This window comes from Streptopelia decaocto, assembly GCF_964273445.1.
Source record: "Streptopelia decaocto genome assembly, chromosome: 3".
Lineage (NCBI taxonomy): Eukaryota > Metazoa > Chordata > Aves > Columbiformes > Columbidae > Streptopelia > Streptopelia decaocto.
In genome coordinates this window covers 23651398-23668417 of record NC_138656.1, presented here as the reverse complement: position 1 = coordinate 23668417, position 17020 = coordinate 23651398, and the positions used below count along the sequence as shown (strand labels likewise).

At 41.3% G+C, this 17020-nt stretch overlaps 1 protein-coding gene across 3 annotated transcripts in view; it reads right to left on the bottom strand.

Moving 5' to 3' along the window:
• The window catches only part of PTPN14 (protein tyrosine phosphatase non-receptor type 14), a 120451-nt gene that overhangs the window by 70547 nt on the left and 32884 nt on the right, over positions 1–17020 (bottom strand). For all 3 annotated transcript variants that reach the window (XM_082047381.1, XM_082047380.1, XM_082047382.1), the window contains exon 2: positions 6708–7033. In XM_082047381.1, coding sequence (XP_081903507.1) covers positions 6708–6881 — 174 coding nt within the window. In that variant the 5' untranslated portion in view covers positions 6882–7033. The remainder of the gene's footprint in view (positions 1–6707; positions 7034–17020) is intronic.

The window sequence follows — 17020 nt, the reverse complement described above, 5'->3', positions numbered from 1 at the left end:
CTCACCCTCTGTGTAGCAATCACTGAATAAAAAAGTTCACAGTATCACAGTATCACAGTATGTTTGGGATTGGAAGGGACCTCAAAAGATCATGTAGTCCAATCCCCCTGCTGGAGCAGGAACGCCTAAGTGAGGTCGCACAGGAACATGTCCAGGCGGGTTTTGAATGTCTCCAGAGAAGGAGACTCCACAACCTCCCTGGGCAGCCTGTTCCAGTGCTCTGTCACCCTTACTGAGAAGAAGTTTTTTCCTCAAATTTAAGTGGAACCTCTTGTGTTCCAGTTTGATCCCATTACCCCTTGTCCTATCATTGTCTGCCACCGAGAAGAGCCTGGCTCCATCCTCATGGCACTCACCCTTTATATATTTATAAACATTAATAAAGTCCCCCCTTAGTCTCCTCTTCTCCAGACTAAAGAGACCCAGCTCCCTCAGCCTTTCTTCATAAGGGAGGTGCTCCAGTTCTTTCTGACTAGCTCACCATGACAGTAATTAGATTAAAATGAAGATGGGAGGGACAGTGGACACAGCAAATGAAAGGAATCCACGTGAAGGCAGAAAAAAGGACAGTCACTTTACCACATCACAAGGGAAATCCTTTAATGAACAGGACTTGGGGGTGCTGGTTGATGAGAAGCTCAACGTGACCCAGCAATGTATGCTCACAGCCCAGAGAGCCAACCTCGATGCAGCCCAGTGTGCTGGGTGGCATCAAAAGCAGCGTGGCCAGCAGGTTGAGGGAGGTGATTCTGCCCCTCTGTTCCACTCTGGTGAGACCCCACCTGGAGTCCTGTGTCCAGCTCTGAGACCTTCAGCACAGGAAAGACATGGACCTGTTGGAGAGGGGCCAGAGGAGGACACAGAAATGATCAGAGGGCTGGAACAGCTCTCCATGAGGACAGGCTGAGAGAGTTGGGGTTGTTCAGCCTGGAGAAGAGAAGGATCCAGGGAGACCTTATGACAACCTTGCAGTACCTAAAGGGGACCTACAAGAAAGCTGGCGAGGGACTCTTTACTAGGGCAGGTAGTGATAGAGGTAATGGCTTTTAACTGAAAGAGGGTAGATTCAGATTAAAGGAAGAAATTCTTCACCACAAGGGTGGTGAGGAACTAGAACAGGCTGCTCAGAGAAGTTGTGGATGCCCCATCCCTGGAAGTGCTCAAGGCCAGGCTGCATGGGGCTTTGAGCAACCTGGTCTAGCGGAAGGTGGAACTCATTGATCTTTGAAGTCCCTTCCAACCCAAACCATTCTACGATCCACTTGAAAAATCACTGCATGGCAGCTCATGCTCAGCAAGAAACAGCACAGAGCTGTGAAAACAGATCTTCCATATTACTTTAAAAAGTAAACATTCACATCACCTCAGACCCAAATTTGCAGCATTAAGTACTTGTAAAACATCTAGCAACTAAGATGATTTGTAGTCTGAAGTCTAAGAGAGTTATTCAAGGGATTAAGGGTATTGCAATTAAACAGCTCAAATGAGCACAGTCCTTTCCCTTTCAGTGGAAGCGAGGGGACAACAAAAATTTAGATTTGCTACAGTGGAAAGGTTCTTCAAGTACCAGCTCCAGAATCCTGAATCACTTCCAAGGAGTAAGAATTGAAGGGAATGCAGTATGTCAGCTTAGGGACTACAGCAGATAGAGTGGACCAACCACAGCAGTGTGAATTTCATACACTGGAAGATGACTGTTTTCCTGGAAAGCAGCCTGGAGAGGATCGAGCAACTGCAGATGAAGCACAGGGACTGCAGAGCAGAGCTCCAGCCAAATACATGCACTTTGGAGAGACAACCAACAGTTATCTGAATATCAGCTCCCTATCGCCAGTGATTTGACTTCTTGAAAATTTCAGTGTTTTGCAACAACCCACAGGGTGGAGGGACTTTATAGCCGCTACTGCGAATGCTTGAAGAGACTCTTAGGAACATCAGAATTCCCAAACAGGAATGGAGGAATGTGGGGCTGGAAATGGCTGGATGATCAAGTTCACTGTGCTATGACCAGGCACCTGATTGTCCAGAAGGCCTCAGAGAATCTGAGTTATGCACTGCTATTCGCTCCAGGCACAAAAAAACCCAAAACAAAACAAAAAACACCACCCACAAACCACCATGAACAAACACAAAACATTTTTACAGTACAGACACCCCCACAAATTAGATGAGGGGATATAAAAATGGGATATTTTTCTCTATAAGCATCTGATTAAAAACTAGGGTGATTCCAAAAGTTGGCCTGTTCGTCCCTCTGTATAAAGTGAACCACTCACTTCACTCCAGTTTTCATGGAATAAATATCTACACCTACATCTGGCAGGCTCTTAAGTAACACAGGCGGCTCTAGCAGGCACATCAGCAGTCAAAACGGCAAAGAAAGTGAGCGATACTTTCTCTTAAAAAAAAAAAAAAAAAAACAACCAAAAACAAACAAACAAACAAAACCCAATGAGATTCCTTCTTCCAGCCACAGTTCACACAGTTGATAGACTGGTGATACGCACCAAAGGAAAGCTTTTCATAACACTAAATGTATGCACACACATCCATTCTGCAAAGAGCTGCAGTTGCCAGTGCTCTTGGTCTGCCTAATCTGCAAATACATGAAGAGCTCTGTTAGGAAAGAGTTTACACTAATTTTCTCTCAAGGTTCTAAAATTTGTCTTACCTACCACACATAACTTCGTACGTGGTACAAAGCAACAGACTTACACTCCTCCAGGAACTGCCGTCCTCTGCTAAAGCAGTGGACAAGAACCAGAGCACCTGCACACCGCAGCACACCGTGTCAAAGGCAATCCTCAAAATACAACAAGTCAGAAAGGAAAACTGAATACGCAAAATCTGTGCTGAGAATTCTTAGAAAAGACCATGTTACAGGTGTCAGTTCAGGAGGCAACATATTTGACATATACTCCCAAGCCCAGAACTATCACTGCCTTTATGTCAGGCAAAAGAGTAGAATTGTCAACAAGAGGAGATGACAGACACTAAACCAGTAAACCTCATTCAGAAGGATCCAATGAGATGGCCTCGGCGTTTATTAAAACATCTGGTTAAGCAGCCAACTAAATATTTATCCTTGAGAAAGAGGCAGACTTCCAGCTCATCCAGGCAAAAAGTAAACCCCGCTCTCCTGGGGCATTGGCACTGAGGGGAAGGCACTTGTTCCTAGAAGGTCTCTTGTCCAAGAGCTGCCTGAACCCCATCCCAGCTTCCCTGGCAAGACCAGTCAAACCAAACCAAACTTCGAGGCACCCTGGCTACTAAACACAGGTTTTTAGTCATGCCCTTAAGAGGAAGCGGCACCTTCTATGGCACAGAAAAAAAAAAAAATAAAAAAGTCAGAATGACAGCAAACGACCACCCCTGCAGAGCACTCAGAGTCCACCTGCAGTGTTCAGCCCACCATCCTCCTCCTTTGGTTTGGGCTTTGCAGCGTTGTAGTACTGCAGGTACCGCTGTGAAATTCAGCTTGAAATAATAACTTTGGTTGGAAATTACCTTCTTGCCCCCTTGCCCCTTCTGATACATCAGAACATTCCATCTTTAAACTTATTTTATAAAGTGAACTAAGTAGAACAAAAGGAGGAAGAGACATGAAGCCTCACAACAGATTTGTACAAATTACTCTGCTATTTCAAGCAGGTTCACTTAGACTCACTTGAAGAGAAAAATGTCATTATATTGGGGAAAAAAAAATCCTTTTTATAATCTGTGCACATACATAGAAGATTATAAAATCATGTTTCTGACCTTGTCTTTCCTCTCTTTCCCTTCCTCCCCTCTTCTAGTCTTTACTTTTTACATAATGCTGCCATAAGAGCTCATTGTATTGGAACTGGTAACTGTTCAACCAGAAGACCTGATGCTCTGTCAAGAGCTTTGTTGAAAAGAATACAACCAGATTTTACAGTAGTTACATGGCTACACTTTCTAGTGACCTATTCCTGAACCCTGACTCAGTCAGAGAGGGAGCTGCATTCCCCAGAGATCAAATAGAAATATGCATAATCCATTAGATACTGTTTTTCAGTCATGTGTGGTATAATGATCGACAGTTCTTCACAATACATACAGTCATCTCAGTTTTGCTTTTTACCAGGGAGGGGTTGGGCAAGTTTTTATTTATTTCTAAGAAATCAGCTTAAGTGAAACATGGATGTTTTCCTAACACAAAGGTAAAATTGGGGTAGACCTGCAATTTATTTAAACATAAGACCAAACTAAACTATCAAACAAAAATCAATCTTTATTTTTAAGAGAACACATGTTTTTACATGTTTCCTGCATGCAGGAAACAAACACTGTTTTATGAACATAGGATTTAACAAAGCTTAGTTTCTTCCCTACTTGTATGTTGATAAGGTTTTCTAAGAAAAGGCATATTCCAGATGAAGTTTTTTGCTGCATTTGGGGAATTTTAAAAGTCTCTCACCAATATGGACACTTGTAAGGATTTTCTCCTTAGTATACTTTCTGGGCTTCTCTCCTCCACCCAGCTCCACAAATTTTGTAGAAATTTGAGCTTTGTGAAAGTGTTTTTTACCCTTCTGTAGAGTTTGATTGGCCAGTAAGTTCAAAGAAGATGGTAAGTTTAAAGAGGGAAGCGGACAGTCACCAAATGACTGCATCACCCTTGTTTTGCTACAAACCATGGCAGGAAGACTAAGAGGTGTAGAAGATGATGAATTTTGGGTCTCAGGGAAAGGCCAATACCTAGCACCTCCAAGCTTGCTAGCTCCAATCATTCCTCATGAAAGGAGCAGAAGAAGATACAGGGAGACCCTTTCAGACTTGAAAGAGGTTGGCAATTCTCTTCTCTCCTAAACATTTAAAGCAGCAATGGATGCTACCAGAATCAATCAGAAAAAGAAATAGATTAAAACCAAAAAAAAAGAAAAAAAAAAGAAAAAAAAAAAAAGAAAAAACCACCACACATATCAAAAAAATGCTGTACTGTTGAAATCTGAACTTTACAAAATTGGTTCAACGTTGCCAAAACTTTGTTTAGAAAAAAAGCAGGGAGGGTGATGAAAGAAGGGAAAAGTGTTCCAACAACATCCAAGCATTCTCTTCTGTGTTGTTAAAATATTTTCTATCTTGAAACACAAACTTTTTGTGCTGACATATTTCTTTTTGCATGACACAATTTTGAAAATGAAAAAAAAAAAAGCAATAGAAAACCCTCATGAAATTGAACACTAACCAACTTCCTTTGCTGTTCTACTGTCCAATCTCTTTTCTCTGGAAAATTTTGAAAGTTCAGGCTTTGTTCCAAAGTGGAACAAAGCACGTCCTGAAATCGCAAAATGTTTTGTGGAAAAGAATGTGAACCCACCGATGGAGCTATTGTTCGTAAATGCAGGTGGACCTCCAGAGAGAATCATTAGGCCCCACACTTCTCCTGCACCAACCAGATAAGCCCACAAGGAATACAAGGAGAATCACTTCATCGCACAAATGGACAAAACTTCTCTCTAAGGACACCCTAAAGCATCACCAACAGAAAGAAGGAAAAAAAAAAAAAAAAAAAGAGGCGGACAAAAAGAGTAATTACTGGGAAATCTTCATATTTAGGAGGGAAGAGGGCAGATGATACTACTAAAATCCACATTAAAAAAAAATTAACCAAACAAGTATGAAAAATCAATATGGAATAGTCTGCCTCTCCTCCCTATTTCTGCCTGCACGTTCTCTTGTCTATTCTGCACACACACAGAGTAAGAGTCTTCTCTCATTCTTTATTGTTATTGATGTACAAAAAGGAGATTTTGTTTAGTTTTCATCTGCGCTGGTTATTTATATGCTGCCTCCCAGTTGTCACCATTAAAAAGGGCCATGGACCAACAACCATAAGACACTGAAAGATTATTTAATTTACCAGCTGTGCTTACAGAAAATATCAGCCAGGACAGTCAGATGACATCACAGCAATTTCCAGGCAATGGTTTTCAACTTGTGAAGCCGAGAAGTACGCAGGATACACATAAGGAGTCCACAGACAGTAAGTAAGGACAGGTCATTTGTGCCATGCACGTTGGAGAGATATTTCTAAAGAGGCCTCAACACTCAAAGACTGAACTCCACAGCAAGAATTAGAAAATAAAGGATTTCAGTCTTTAACAAAGTAAGACTGGGTTTCTTCAGCCTTTTCAGAAGCATTTGGAATGTAAAAGAAGCCTTTCAGAATTTCAGATGTGAAATATTTCAGTTAAACAAAAGGAAGAAAAAACCCACCATCCTCAAACTGCTACTAGTTGCTCCTGCTAGTAACACAACTGTTGCCTCTTTCAGTATGTTACTAACAAGAATATATTTATATGAAGGTTCAAATTTACAAGCCAGTGGTCTCCTTGTCAACCAGCAGTGTCAGTGAAACTAGGGTTACAATCAGACCAAAGTTACTGTAACTTGGCCCTTGGAATCCCAGCTCAGAAAGTAACACCCAACGCTTTCTAAGCAAAGAAGAAACTTCGTCTTACAAAGAGATCTCAAAGCAATGATGAATGAGCAAGAGCACAAAACCCTGAGGGCTGTTCTGCCTCCAGCTTTCATGCAACCAGAATATGTTTGTCCAAGCTCCAGCTGCTGATCATATGTGGCCACCTCCAAGAATAACATGATTCAGATGAACAGACTGCCTGAGCTAAAAACGCGACAAATTATACAGCGACAGATGGTGCTTCCCGGGTTACTCTTACCTCACGTAATTCCAGCCTCTGAGCAACAGCTTCCAGGCACTCCTGCCCTGTGCTCTCCACGGAGAGGGTGCACTCGATGACATTGCTGTCCAGCAGACGGATCCTTGTCACAAAGCAGTTCTTGCTCAAGACGTTGTAGCGTCTGGTCCGTCGCAGTTTCAGTCCGAAAGGCATGGCTGTTGGCCTGGAAGGTTGCCCCTTCCCTCTGCTCTTCCCAGAGTTACCAGCACACTTGTCGACTTGCCTTGAAGGCTTCCTCAGCTGGCACTACTCTCCTCCAGAAATGGAGGTAGCTGTCCATTCCCAGGGTGAGCTTCAAGGGATTCCTGCAAAATACATAAAAATAAGTAGAGTTAAATATGAAACAAGATGTTCCTAAAGATCAGTGGAAAAGAAAAAAAAGCTTAAAGGAAGAGAGTCACATTTAAAACCATAAAGTAAACACCTCCACACACAGGATTGTCAGGCACTTACAACATCTCCTAAAGGAGCACCTTATACAACAAATCTTTCAAAATTACATTTTGGCTCCGAATTTAAAGCATGGATTTAATTGCAAAGCCATTCTTTGAGAAGCTCAGTACAAACAGCAAGTCTACAGGGCACACATCCAGAGGTGCTAACTCTCCCACCATTACCCCCACCACAGGGGTCTATAACATAATCTTCAAGTCAAGTTTTGGTGCCCTCAGGCCAGCTTTGAAAGTGAGCTTAAAAAGCTAAGGAATAGAGGCATTTAAAGAGAGGTGCTATTTTGAAAGAAGAAAGGCTGGCTTCAGTCAGCAGGAAATGCAGGCCCTCAGCATCTCTGAAAAATCAAACCTAAAGTATGCATGTGAAAGGCAAGAGGCATCCCAGCCATTTCACAGAAGGCTCCTCTGAGGCAATCCCTGACATTTTGCTCACTTTCAGCTCCAAAGCAATTCGGCATTTCACCCTTCCAGGTGGAATGAGTAACTGCAGGAGCAGCTGTCAGAGACCAGGATAAAACCGAGTGGGAGGCAGAGAACACACATTCTACATGTTGTTTCTAATTACTACTCCTAAAATTTATCAGGGACACGTGCAACTGTCAAGCCCAAATACAAAGTATTTAAGAAGCTATGATCCTCATCTGTGAAATTAAAATATTAACAAAAAAAAAAAAAGTTTAGCTGAGAGAGGGTTCAAGCTAAACCAAAACAAAGCATTTGCACTGGCATAATCAGCTTTAAAACATCACTTTCCACATGAAGAGAGGAATGAAATAAAAAGAAAATTACTTGCTACCAAGCCTTCCTGATATTGTTTAAATATTCTGGAGAAAGAGACAGAGGGACACTAATGCTGACATTTTAAAAGTCCATTTCTCTTAAATAATACCGCAAACAAAAACTAGCTCCAATTTCCTTGCTTCCTTAAGAGAAGCCCAAGAAGCACTGCCAGCACTGTATGCACAATTTAGCTGGATGTGACATTTCAAACAGACAGGACACTGCTCACATGTATCATTTGGCATAGAACTGCATGAATCAGTTATTTTCACTTTTTACTGAATGTAGTTGCTATGGAGATTATTAGAAGCAGGCTGATTGACTGCACTGATTATCATTAGGCTAGAAACGTAACTGCCACATATCTGGTAAAGCCTATTTTCCAAAGCCAGTCTATCTTGCCATTGATTAGGGGGTTAAAGCAACACAAAACAAACAAACAACAACAAAAAGCCCACAACAACAACAAACACCCACACAAACAGAAAACCACAAGCAACCTCTCGCTGGTAAGGTGCGCAACTACTCTGACAGTCTACTGTTAACAGCTTTCCCAGAGAAAAGCTAAACCAGAGAGTTTGAGAAGGGGCACGTGCTATTTGGCTAAAGTGCAAACAAATTAGCTGCTGTAGTTGAATCCCCCATTTCAGACATAACGTATTATTCTCACAGGATTACACAAGAGAGCTGTTATACCTTGCAGCACTGTAACATCAGAAGCCATCGAAGACATGTCAATACTTCCTCACAACAGTCTGATGAGGCAGGGATGTGTTACCCATTACTCACGGGAGAGGAACTGAAACCAGCATTAGCCAGCTTGTCCAACACCACTCAGGAGAACAGGCAGCAGATCTGTGTGCTAAAACACACAGGCCAGGCTAGTGCTTTAACCCCTAGCCAACCATGTGGCAATTACCTTGCCTACCAACCTAGAAAAACTGCAGCACAAAGTTGAAAAGTGGGAAGAATGGAAGGAAATTACAAAGAAGGAAGGATGTGAAGGACTCTGTCTTATCACGAACAGCATTTTTGTTCAGTCTCTGGCTTTGCAGATTATTCTGAGTCAGACACATGGAGAGTTTTGACTAGTCAATTCAATTAAAAAAAAAAAAATCTTATCTTGCATTACTGAGTTGCATGCATTTCCTTGCAGAACACGAGCCACCCTCTAGGGAGTAACTCTATAGATAATAGTAGCCCAAAGATTAAACCAATGCTAGTTAAAAAAAAAAGTGATTGGCCTTGCTGAAGCTGGCACATTGAACGCTACGGCTATTGCAGGACAAGCGGCCTCAGACTTGTGGGCAAACATGCTACTCTGCAATAAACTCAACAATTGCTGTTTAACAGACATGTCAACATAGATTGCAAATTAATTGCTCTCAGTTATATCATATGCTCAGGTAAACAAGGCCAATATTTGAAATTGTGAAATTTATTTCAATAGTGAAATTTATTTCAATAGTGAAATAAAAGGAGTTTTTCCTCAATTCTGCATGATCAGGCAGCACCACTTTCTGAAGACGCAGACATACAAACATCTTAATGGATGCACTTTGTGTAATAGGGTTTGGGTTACTTTTTCATTTCACTTGAATATACATCAATGCTCGATGACAACTCTTTCACAAATGTCACACTTAAATTAGTTTCCAATTAAAGAATGAATTGGGATCATGAGGCTGAGACAGTTTAAACCAGCCCAAATTGGTCCAGTCTGTAACAACTATTAATTCTCAATTCAATGCACATGTCTAACCTTTCTGTTTACACATCTTCTGGATGTTTGACCAACTTTCTACACGGGTTTCCTATTAAGTGGACACTCAGAAAGCTTCTGGTAAGCTTGCTAAATGAGATCTCAAAGGCCCTGGTCACTTACAGGTTCCTAAAGCAAGCAAGGTTTTCAGCTTCTTCATATTTGTATAATCTTAAAAGCATCAGGAGCATCCATTTGTATTCACAGGTTTTTTTGTAGACAACTAAAAAAAGGAGAAGACTGGAGACAGAAGGGTTTTGGTCTTGCAGATGAAGGATTATTTCATTACAGAATCTCCTTTCTGGGTTAAAGCATTGCCAAGAAGCAGCAATGTCCCTAACCAAGTTAGTCAAAGTATTCAGGTGTTCACAACACTCCTTTCCTCAAACTCACACTTTTACTACAATTAAAACAAAACAAAACAATGAAACTAAAGCAAGCCTATTAAAAGCTCATCAGACAATCATGAACTCATTCTGCTTTTATAAAGTAGTTTAAGAATATTTCAGGTATGAAAAAGACAGACATTACATCATTTAAACTGACATCTTCTATTCAAGGATTTATTTTTCTGGGAAGAAGCTAGACTGAGCTCTTTACAAACCTTGGGTATTTTTCCTTTTTTCTTTTTGTTCCTTGTTTTGATTATTTTGGATTCTTTCTTCCCCTTCCTACCATCACTCTTCAAATTTACGTATCAATTTAGTTAACCTGACACTAACAAGCATGCCAAATTAAGCTAGGTTTTTAGCAGGAGCATAAGCTTGGGAATTTAAACATTCTGCTAATGGAAATTCCCTTTGTTTAAAGTTCATATTTTGTAGGCATATAAAACAAACAAAAACCAATAATGCCCGCAAATCACATCCTGAAGCCACAACTGAAAAAAAGCTTTGCAGAAGCACAAACAATTTACCTGCCCATCTAATGACTCATCTTTAAGTAAGACATCACTAATACCCAATACAAATACCAATACAAAAGTAAAGCCTCAAAATCAAAAGCTGAAATAAGGTCCATCTGAAAACCAAAAGCCTGGCACTAAAACTTGAAAGTATCTGAGAAGGTGAGGGGTGATCCCCCCATGAGGGTGGATGACTGGGAAGGGAGGATGACCCAGCAGGGAGGGCCCTGTCCTGATCCAGTGCAGCACAGGCCTTCAGGGGATGAGCTGGGTGACCAGAGCTGGGTGCTGGACATGAGTCCGCTGACATCCCAGGCACGGCTGGTGTTGAATCAGGTCCAGGGGCCAGCCGGGGAGCTCCATCTGGGGCAACAGGAGACAGGGCCGGAGACCACCAACCCCAGAGTTCAGCCCTGAGCTGATCTGAATGAGAGGAAATGGCCTCAAGTTGCACCAGGGAAGGTTCAGATTGGATAGGAAGAAACGTTTCTTCATGGAAAGGGTTGTGAAGCACTGGAATAGGCTGCCCAGGGAAGTGGTGGAGTCACCATCCCTGGAGGGGTTTAAAAGGTGTGTAGATGAGGCTCTTAGGGACATGGTTTAGTGATAGATTGACATTATGTTTGGACTCGGTGATGTTAGGGCTCTCTTTCAACCAAAATGATTCTATGATTGTACAAAATAGGGGTCCCAGGCCTGTGGGTGGAAGGTGGGCGGAAGCCCCAGGTGAGGCTGGTCAGGGCCATTAAAGCACACAGGTGCGCTCAGGGTCCACAAACCTAACATAGTTCCCAGGTGCTGGATCGGGCCAGTGGAGAACTCTGACTGCATCTTAAACCTTTAACTCCTTTCAACACATGCTCATTTGAAAGTTAAACTTCATTCTGCAAAATATTCCTTCTGAAACAGCTTGGTGCCCAATATTGCACACAAAATGTAAAATCAAAACAGCTTTTGAAAAAGCATCTATCCCAAATGCAGTTTCATCAGTACAACGATGAAGAGATACCATGTCTTAGTGGAGTTTGGTAAAGCTTAATATTCTCTTGTTTCAGTAAATCAAAAGAAAAACTGACCAACAAGCCAGCTCCTTCACTAATAGACATTAGAATCCTATTTCTTGTGTTACTTACTGAAAAAAGCCATATGGATAAAGTCAACAGCTACAAGGAATATAGGGAAGACTGAAGGTGGCAAAAGAGGGTAAAGAATAGAACCAGATTTGACACAGAATAAAACTAAACTTTCAACCCGCAATCTCATTCCAAGCACAATGTAAGTTCTCTTAATGACTTTCACTAGAAAGCAGCTTCAAGATGGAGCCTGATATGAACCATCCATGTCTCAGCTCAAGACATGCCAGCTTATCTCAATGCTACCCATGAAGCCTTACCAGCATGTTAACTGTGCAAAGGCAGCAGATATGGATGTATTAATATGATCTCTCCAGAGGTATTTGATTCCCTCACAACACCACTGCATCTTGCAAGAGGAGAGATGAGAAATCATCGAGGATTTTTGCAAGAAATCTGTCCCTGTACAAAAGAGTTTTCAAGGAAAAGCACTCCCCCCTCATTCAGCAGCAGAATGCTGTTATTCGCATACAATGAGGTAGCAAAAAACACATATCTGATATAACCAAGAATATCTTCCAAGCACAACACTGGGCACCAAACTGAACCACCCTCAAGCTGCAGATGGCACAGCTGTAGTGGTTTATTTAGGGAGAAAAAGGCTTGTCACGACCCAGAGCAGTAACGCTATCAATCAGCAACCAGCCTTCTTCACGGGCCAGTGCTGCATGAAGAACTAGGTCAGGCTCACACTGTGATATGTAACTCAGAATTGCTTCTGATTTTTAGGAAAACTTTGTTAGTTTCCATATAAAATATTAAAAAAAAAATCTCCTGAGGGGTTTAAATTACCTGATAAAGATATTTGTGCCTTTCCAAAACAGCATTTTTTTTTTCTTTGAGACATTACAGTGAAACTAGGTCAAACCACTAATACACAAAAAAAGCAAATAAATGAATATTTTACATATTTTCCAAACCTAAAACCAAAAGAAGACAAATATGAAAAATTCTTCCTTCGCTCTCCCAAAGTCAGCTGGGGCTGGCCAGATTGTTTTGTTAGTAGTTTTAAAAGACAGACTGAAGGGAGCAAGGGAAGTCTTCAGGTGTTTTGTGAGGAACAGGCCATACAGTAGAAGCTGCTTTATTTGGTGAAGGGCACTGCTCCAGACACAGGGCATTCTCCTGCTTCCTTAAATTTATTTAAAAGCCAGGAGGGAAGAAAGGCTTATAAATAATTAAGGCCAAGATAACTGTCACGACATTTCCAAGTATGTGACTTGGTCCTCTATTACAGACTTTATATATTTAACTGTACCACATCCAAAGCAGTGTTTAAAAAAAAAGGGGGGGGGAGGCGCACCTGAGATGAAATGCACTTAAAGCAGAATGCTTTCTCTCACTTCATTCGCTTTTGTACATAATTTCTGAAACTCCAGGAAGAAAGCAATTACTGTCAAACTGCAGCCTGTATTTACCCAGCGTGCGTGGCAGCCCTCCAGCATTCCCGGCGCAGCAGCACACCTCACACAAGTATGTAACCCTGGGCTGGGCGCGACACTGCAGGATTCGATGGGAGCTGCAAGTGGTGTGTGAGCCCACAGGTTTAGGGAAGAATAAAAATGACAGCGTATGGGAGATGGGACGTCTGGCACTATCCACCTCCACCTAGTTGTGTTCCACCTAGAGGAGGAAATCTCTCCCTGTGAAACAGCTTTCCCTCCTGTGATTGCTCTCGTGTGAGAGTTTCATGCTGGTAGAGCACAGCAAGGAGTATTCCCGTGCCTAACAGGGTGTCTGTATCCCTCCCAGTTATGGGTGGAATTCCCATCAAGCCTGCTGAAGTCTCAGGAGTGAAATTCATCTCTGCACAGATGAAAGTGGTTTTTAACCCTCACACAATATAAGCCTTCTGCTGCAAAGCCACTGTTTTCAACTACTAGTTTATGCAGTCCCTGGCAAGACCTGGACATCATCCCCAGGCATTTACATCTTTAAAAATTTGTGGGGAGATTTAAGTATTACCATAATCCAAATAGTAGTAAAACCAATAACATTATCATCTCTACATTCTGGAACAACAATAAAATTATATTTTCATTTCATTTTTAAAACTATTATAATATTCTATGCAGAACTTGCAAAGTCTGAGCACCTAGAGATCCCGTACCCATGTGCCTGAACAAGCGCCGTGGACTCTAGAACATTCAAACCAGAAGATAACAGCTACTGTTATTACTACTGTGTCTCATCAGACACCAATAAACAGTGGCCACAGATCAAAAGTCATCTCCGTTAGCATTTTGACTTTCCCAATTCCATCACAGCTTTCCCTTCCCAGGAAAATGTCCACTGCCATCAGATCCATCTTTGCTCTAACAGATTTTTTTTTTATATGTGTGTTTTTGTATGGGTCAGATTCTGCTTCCAGTAGTCCAAATAAAACATCTAAAGATGTTTAAATAAACTCAAAAGAATCGCCCCAATTCAGACCAGTTAAAATTTTACCCTTTCTTCTCTTTTGTTGCAATACCTGTGAGAGTACGTACCCACTGACTCTGAAGTACATAAATGTTAGTAGGTGCACCTTTGTTACTCCTCCTCCCCTGCTAAAGCATCACTCTTCTTGTGTAAAAGCACCTTTCTTGTGCATCCACATAATATTTCTTTCTGTGCAGTTTTGTGGACAGAAATCTATCAGGCAGACACCTAATTACAAGTATCAAGTATTTTTGTGGATCTCATTGAGTTGTGTCTGACAATCTGTATCACAGAAACAATGTCAACTTCCCAAGCTGCAAATTAGTGCCTTATCCATTACTTCCTTGCTCCAGAATACCTTCAACAATCCAACAGGTCTTTATAATGCAACTCCTGATGAAGGACTCTTATTGAGTAAGTGTACACATTGCATAAGTTAGGAGTAACGTCTGCATAAAGTAACATACCTAAATGATGCTTGGGTTGCCACTGTGATTGGTTTTAATCCACAAGAATATCAGTAATGAAGCTGGAGTTTGTACCACTCGCTTGTACACCTTGTAGAACTTTGTGCTTTAAAGTTTTAAAAAAACAAACAAACAAAAACCAAAAAACATCACACCAGACCCCAGTAGTTTTTCTTCCTGAGTAGGAAAGGCTGCCTGTTTGTCCATGCAGCAGCTCCAAGTCTCTGTGATGGCAGGGTTTAGGTGCAGCAGTTAACCATTTACAACCTTCTCAGAGCTTGGTTATGCTATTGCAGGACCTCAAATTAGACACAGCCAAGAGTGATCGGTGCCTGGATGGCACCCATCCAAGGATACAGTTTCATATGTGAGGCAGCCTCCTCTAAGAGCTCAATACTGCCAGGAATGGGAAAGGAGGTCCTGCTCTTTTTATTTTATTTTATTTTATTTTTTCCCCCTTCCCTCCTCAATTCCAGAGTACATCAACACAGCTTGTTTCCAAATCTGCTGGGACCTCCTCCTGGTTGAGCCATTTCACCTCCCTAACTTAGTAATAAAACAGGATCCTTTTCAGCTTGATCAGTGAGTTTAAACAGCTCACAGTCAGAGCCCAGCAGGAGTAGCTCACCTGGCTACTTAGGGCAGAGAGCAGAGCCACACAGCTCAGAGAAAGAAAAGAAACAACTGAGTTTCTACAATTTCTACTCTAACAGTGGTCATGCTGGCATACCTCCCATTCTTCTTTAAATTTTGCCAAGTATATATATATTAAAGAAACTCTCTCAAATGAGAAAAAAACTAGGTAAACTTGGGTTATAACTATGGATTTCCAAAATGCATCACACTACCTCTAACGATTGCAAAAGTCAAAAAGGTACCTATCCAATGTAAGGAGGTTCCAACATACTGGGATTCCTTGGCCGAACCAATAAAGAAAATGTTCTCTTAAAAAAAAAAAAGTCTTGTAAAACCCAAAGAATCACAGATACAACCCGGAGAGAGGGAAAAGATGAGCAAGAAACACTCTAACTTGCAACAAATAAAATATAAACAGTGTGGTGGCCCCTCCAAACTGCAAATCTGCCCTTTTCCTTACAGGAATGAGATCCAGTGCTGTCCCCACCAATGTGAGTAACCAGACTGGCACCAAGTTTAAGCAAGACCCATACCTGTGGGCCTACAGTAAGAATAAAACTTCGTACAGTTTCTTAAAGTTCAGAGCAATGGCCTGCTTCCCAATAGAGGCTCAATTGATCCTGTTGAGGTATTAGATAATGAATCAGGATAATGCAATGGATGAAGTATGACTGCAGATAAGCAACAAGACCCAAGCGTGATGGGGCAGAGGAGAAAGGGAGGAGAGGGAGGGAGGAGAAATAAAACTTAAAAAGCATGTACACTGTATATCCTAACCCACAATCAGGCACATTTAGTTACATAAGTAGATATTTCATGTAAGATCATAACATGAACTTTTGAACTTGTACAGAGAAAAAGCCTCTCTGCTACTCAATGCATTAAAACATCGATGCTGCAAAATGCTGAAAAAATTCCTTCAGGTTTTATCAAAGGAGGATTATATTGTGGGCACATGCATGAAGAAAGTAAATCCGTTATCTTTACTGAATATAGGCCTTGATGTAAATCACACAGCCACAGTCTATGAATAACGGCATTTGTTTCAACAGCAAAACACCTCATCTGAAATACAGAATAGCTGCCGGAAATGAGCTAATGGCACTTTTCTTTCTGAATTAAAGGATTATTTTCCAGTGCTCACTGTGTGGGCTTAAACACTAGCCTGAAACAGTCAAAATACTTAGAAGTAAGATTTATGGCTAAGAGGGGGGTAGGGGGAGACCTCCTTTGAAGCAACTGACTTCTTTGACCGGTGTCTCAGAATTACAAGGCTACAAAAGGACCCCTCTCTGTGAGCAGCCCTCTGCATTCTTCCTTCATCTCCGTTGCACATTGTATTGACAAACAAGATTTGAAAACAATTACCTGGTTATCACAGAGCTGGATAGTGCATAGGAACTGAGATATTATTAACAACAGACTCCATGTGTTTTTTTCTAATAATTTTTAACAGAGAAACTCTTACACCTCAAATAGCATTCAAGCCATCAATACGAATCCTTCAGCACTAGTATGTTTTTCAAAAGCTTTCAAAGGAGCTTGGGAGAAAAATTATTAATTTACTTTCACAGCATTCCAGTAAGTGCTGCTAATGGCACCATCAGAGGAAGGAATTGTACAAATTCTAATCCCATATTGTTTCATTGTACAAAAGTGTAATTTCTTGGTTTTAGTTACAACAGTACTGTAAGATTAGATTGTTTGCTTATTTCCTCTAACATATTATTTGTAATT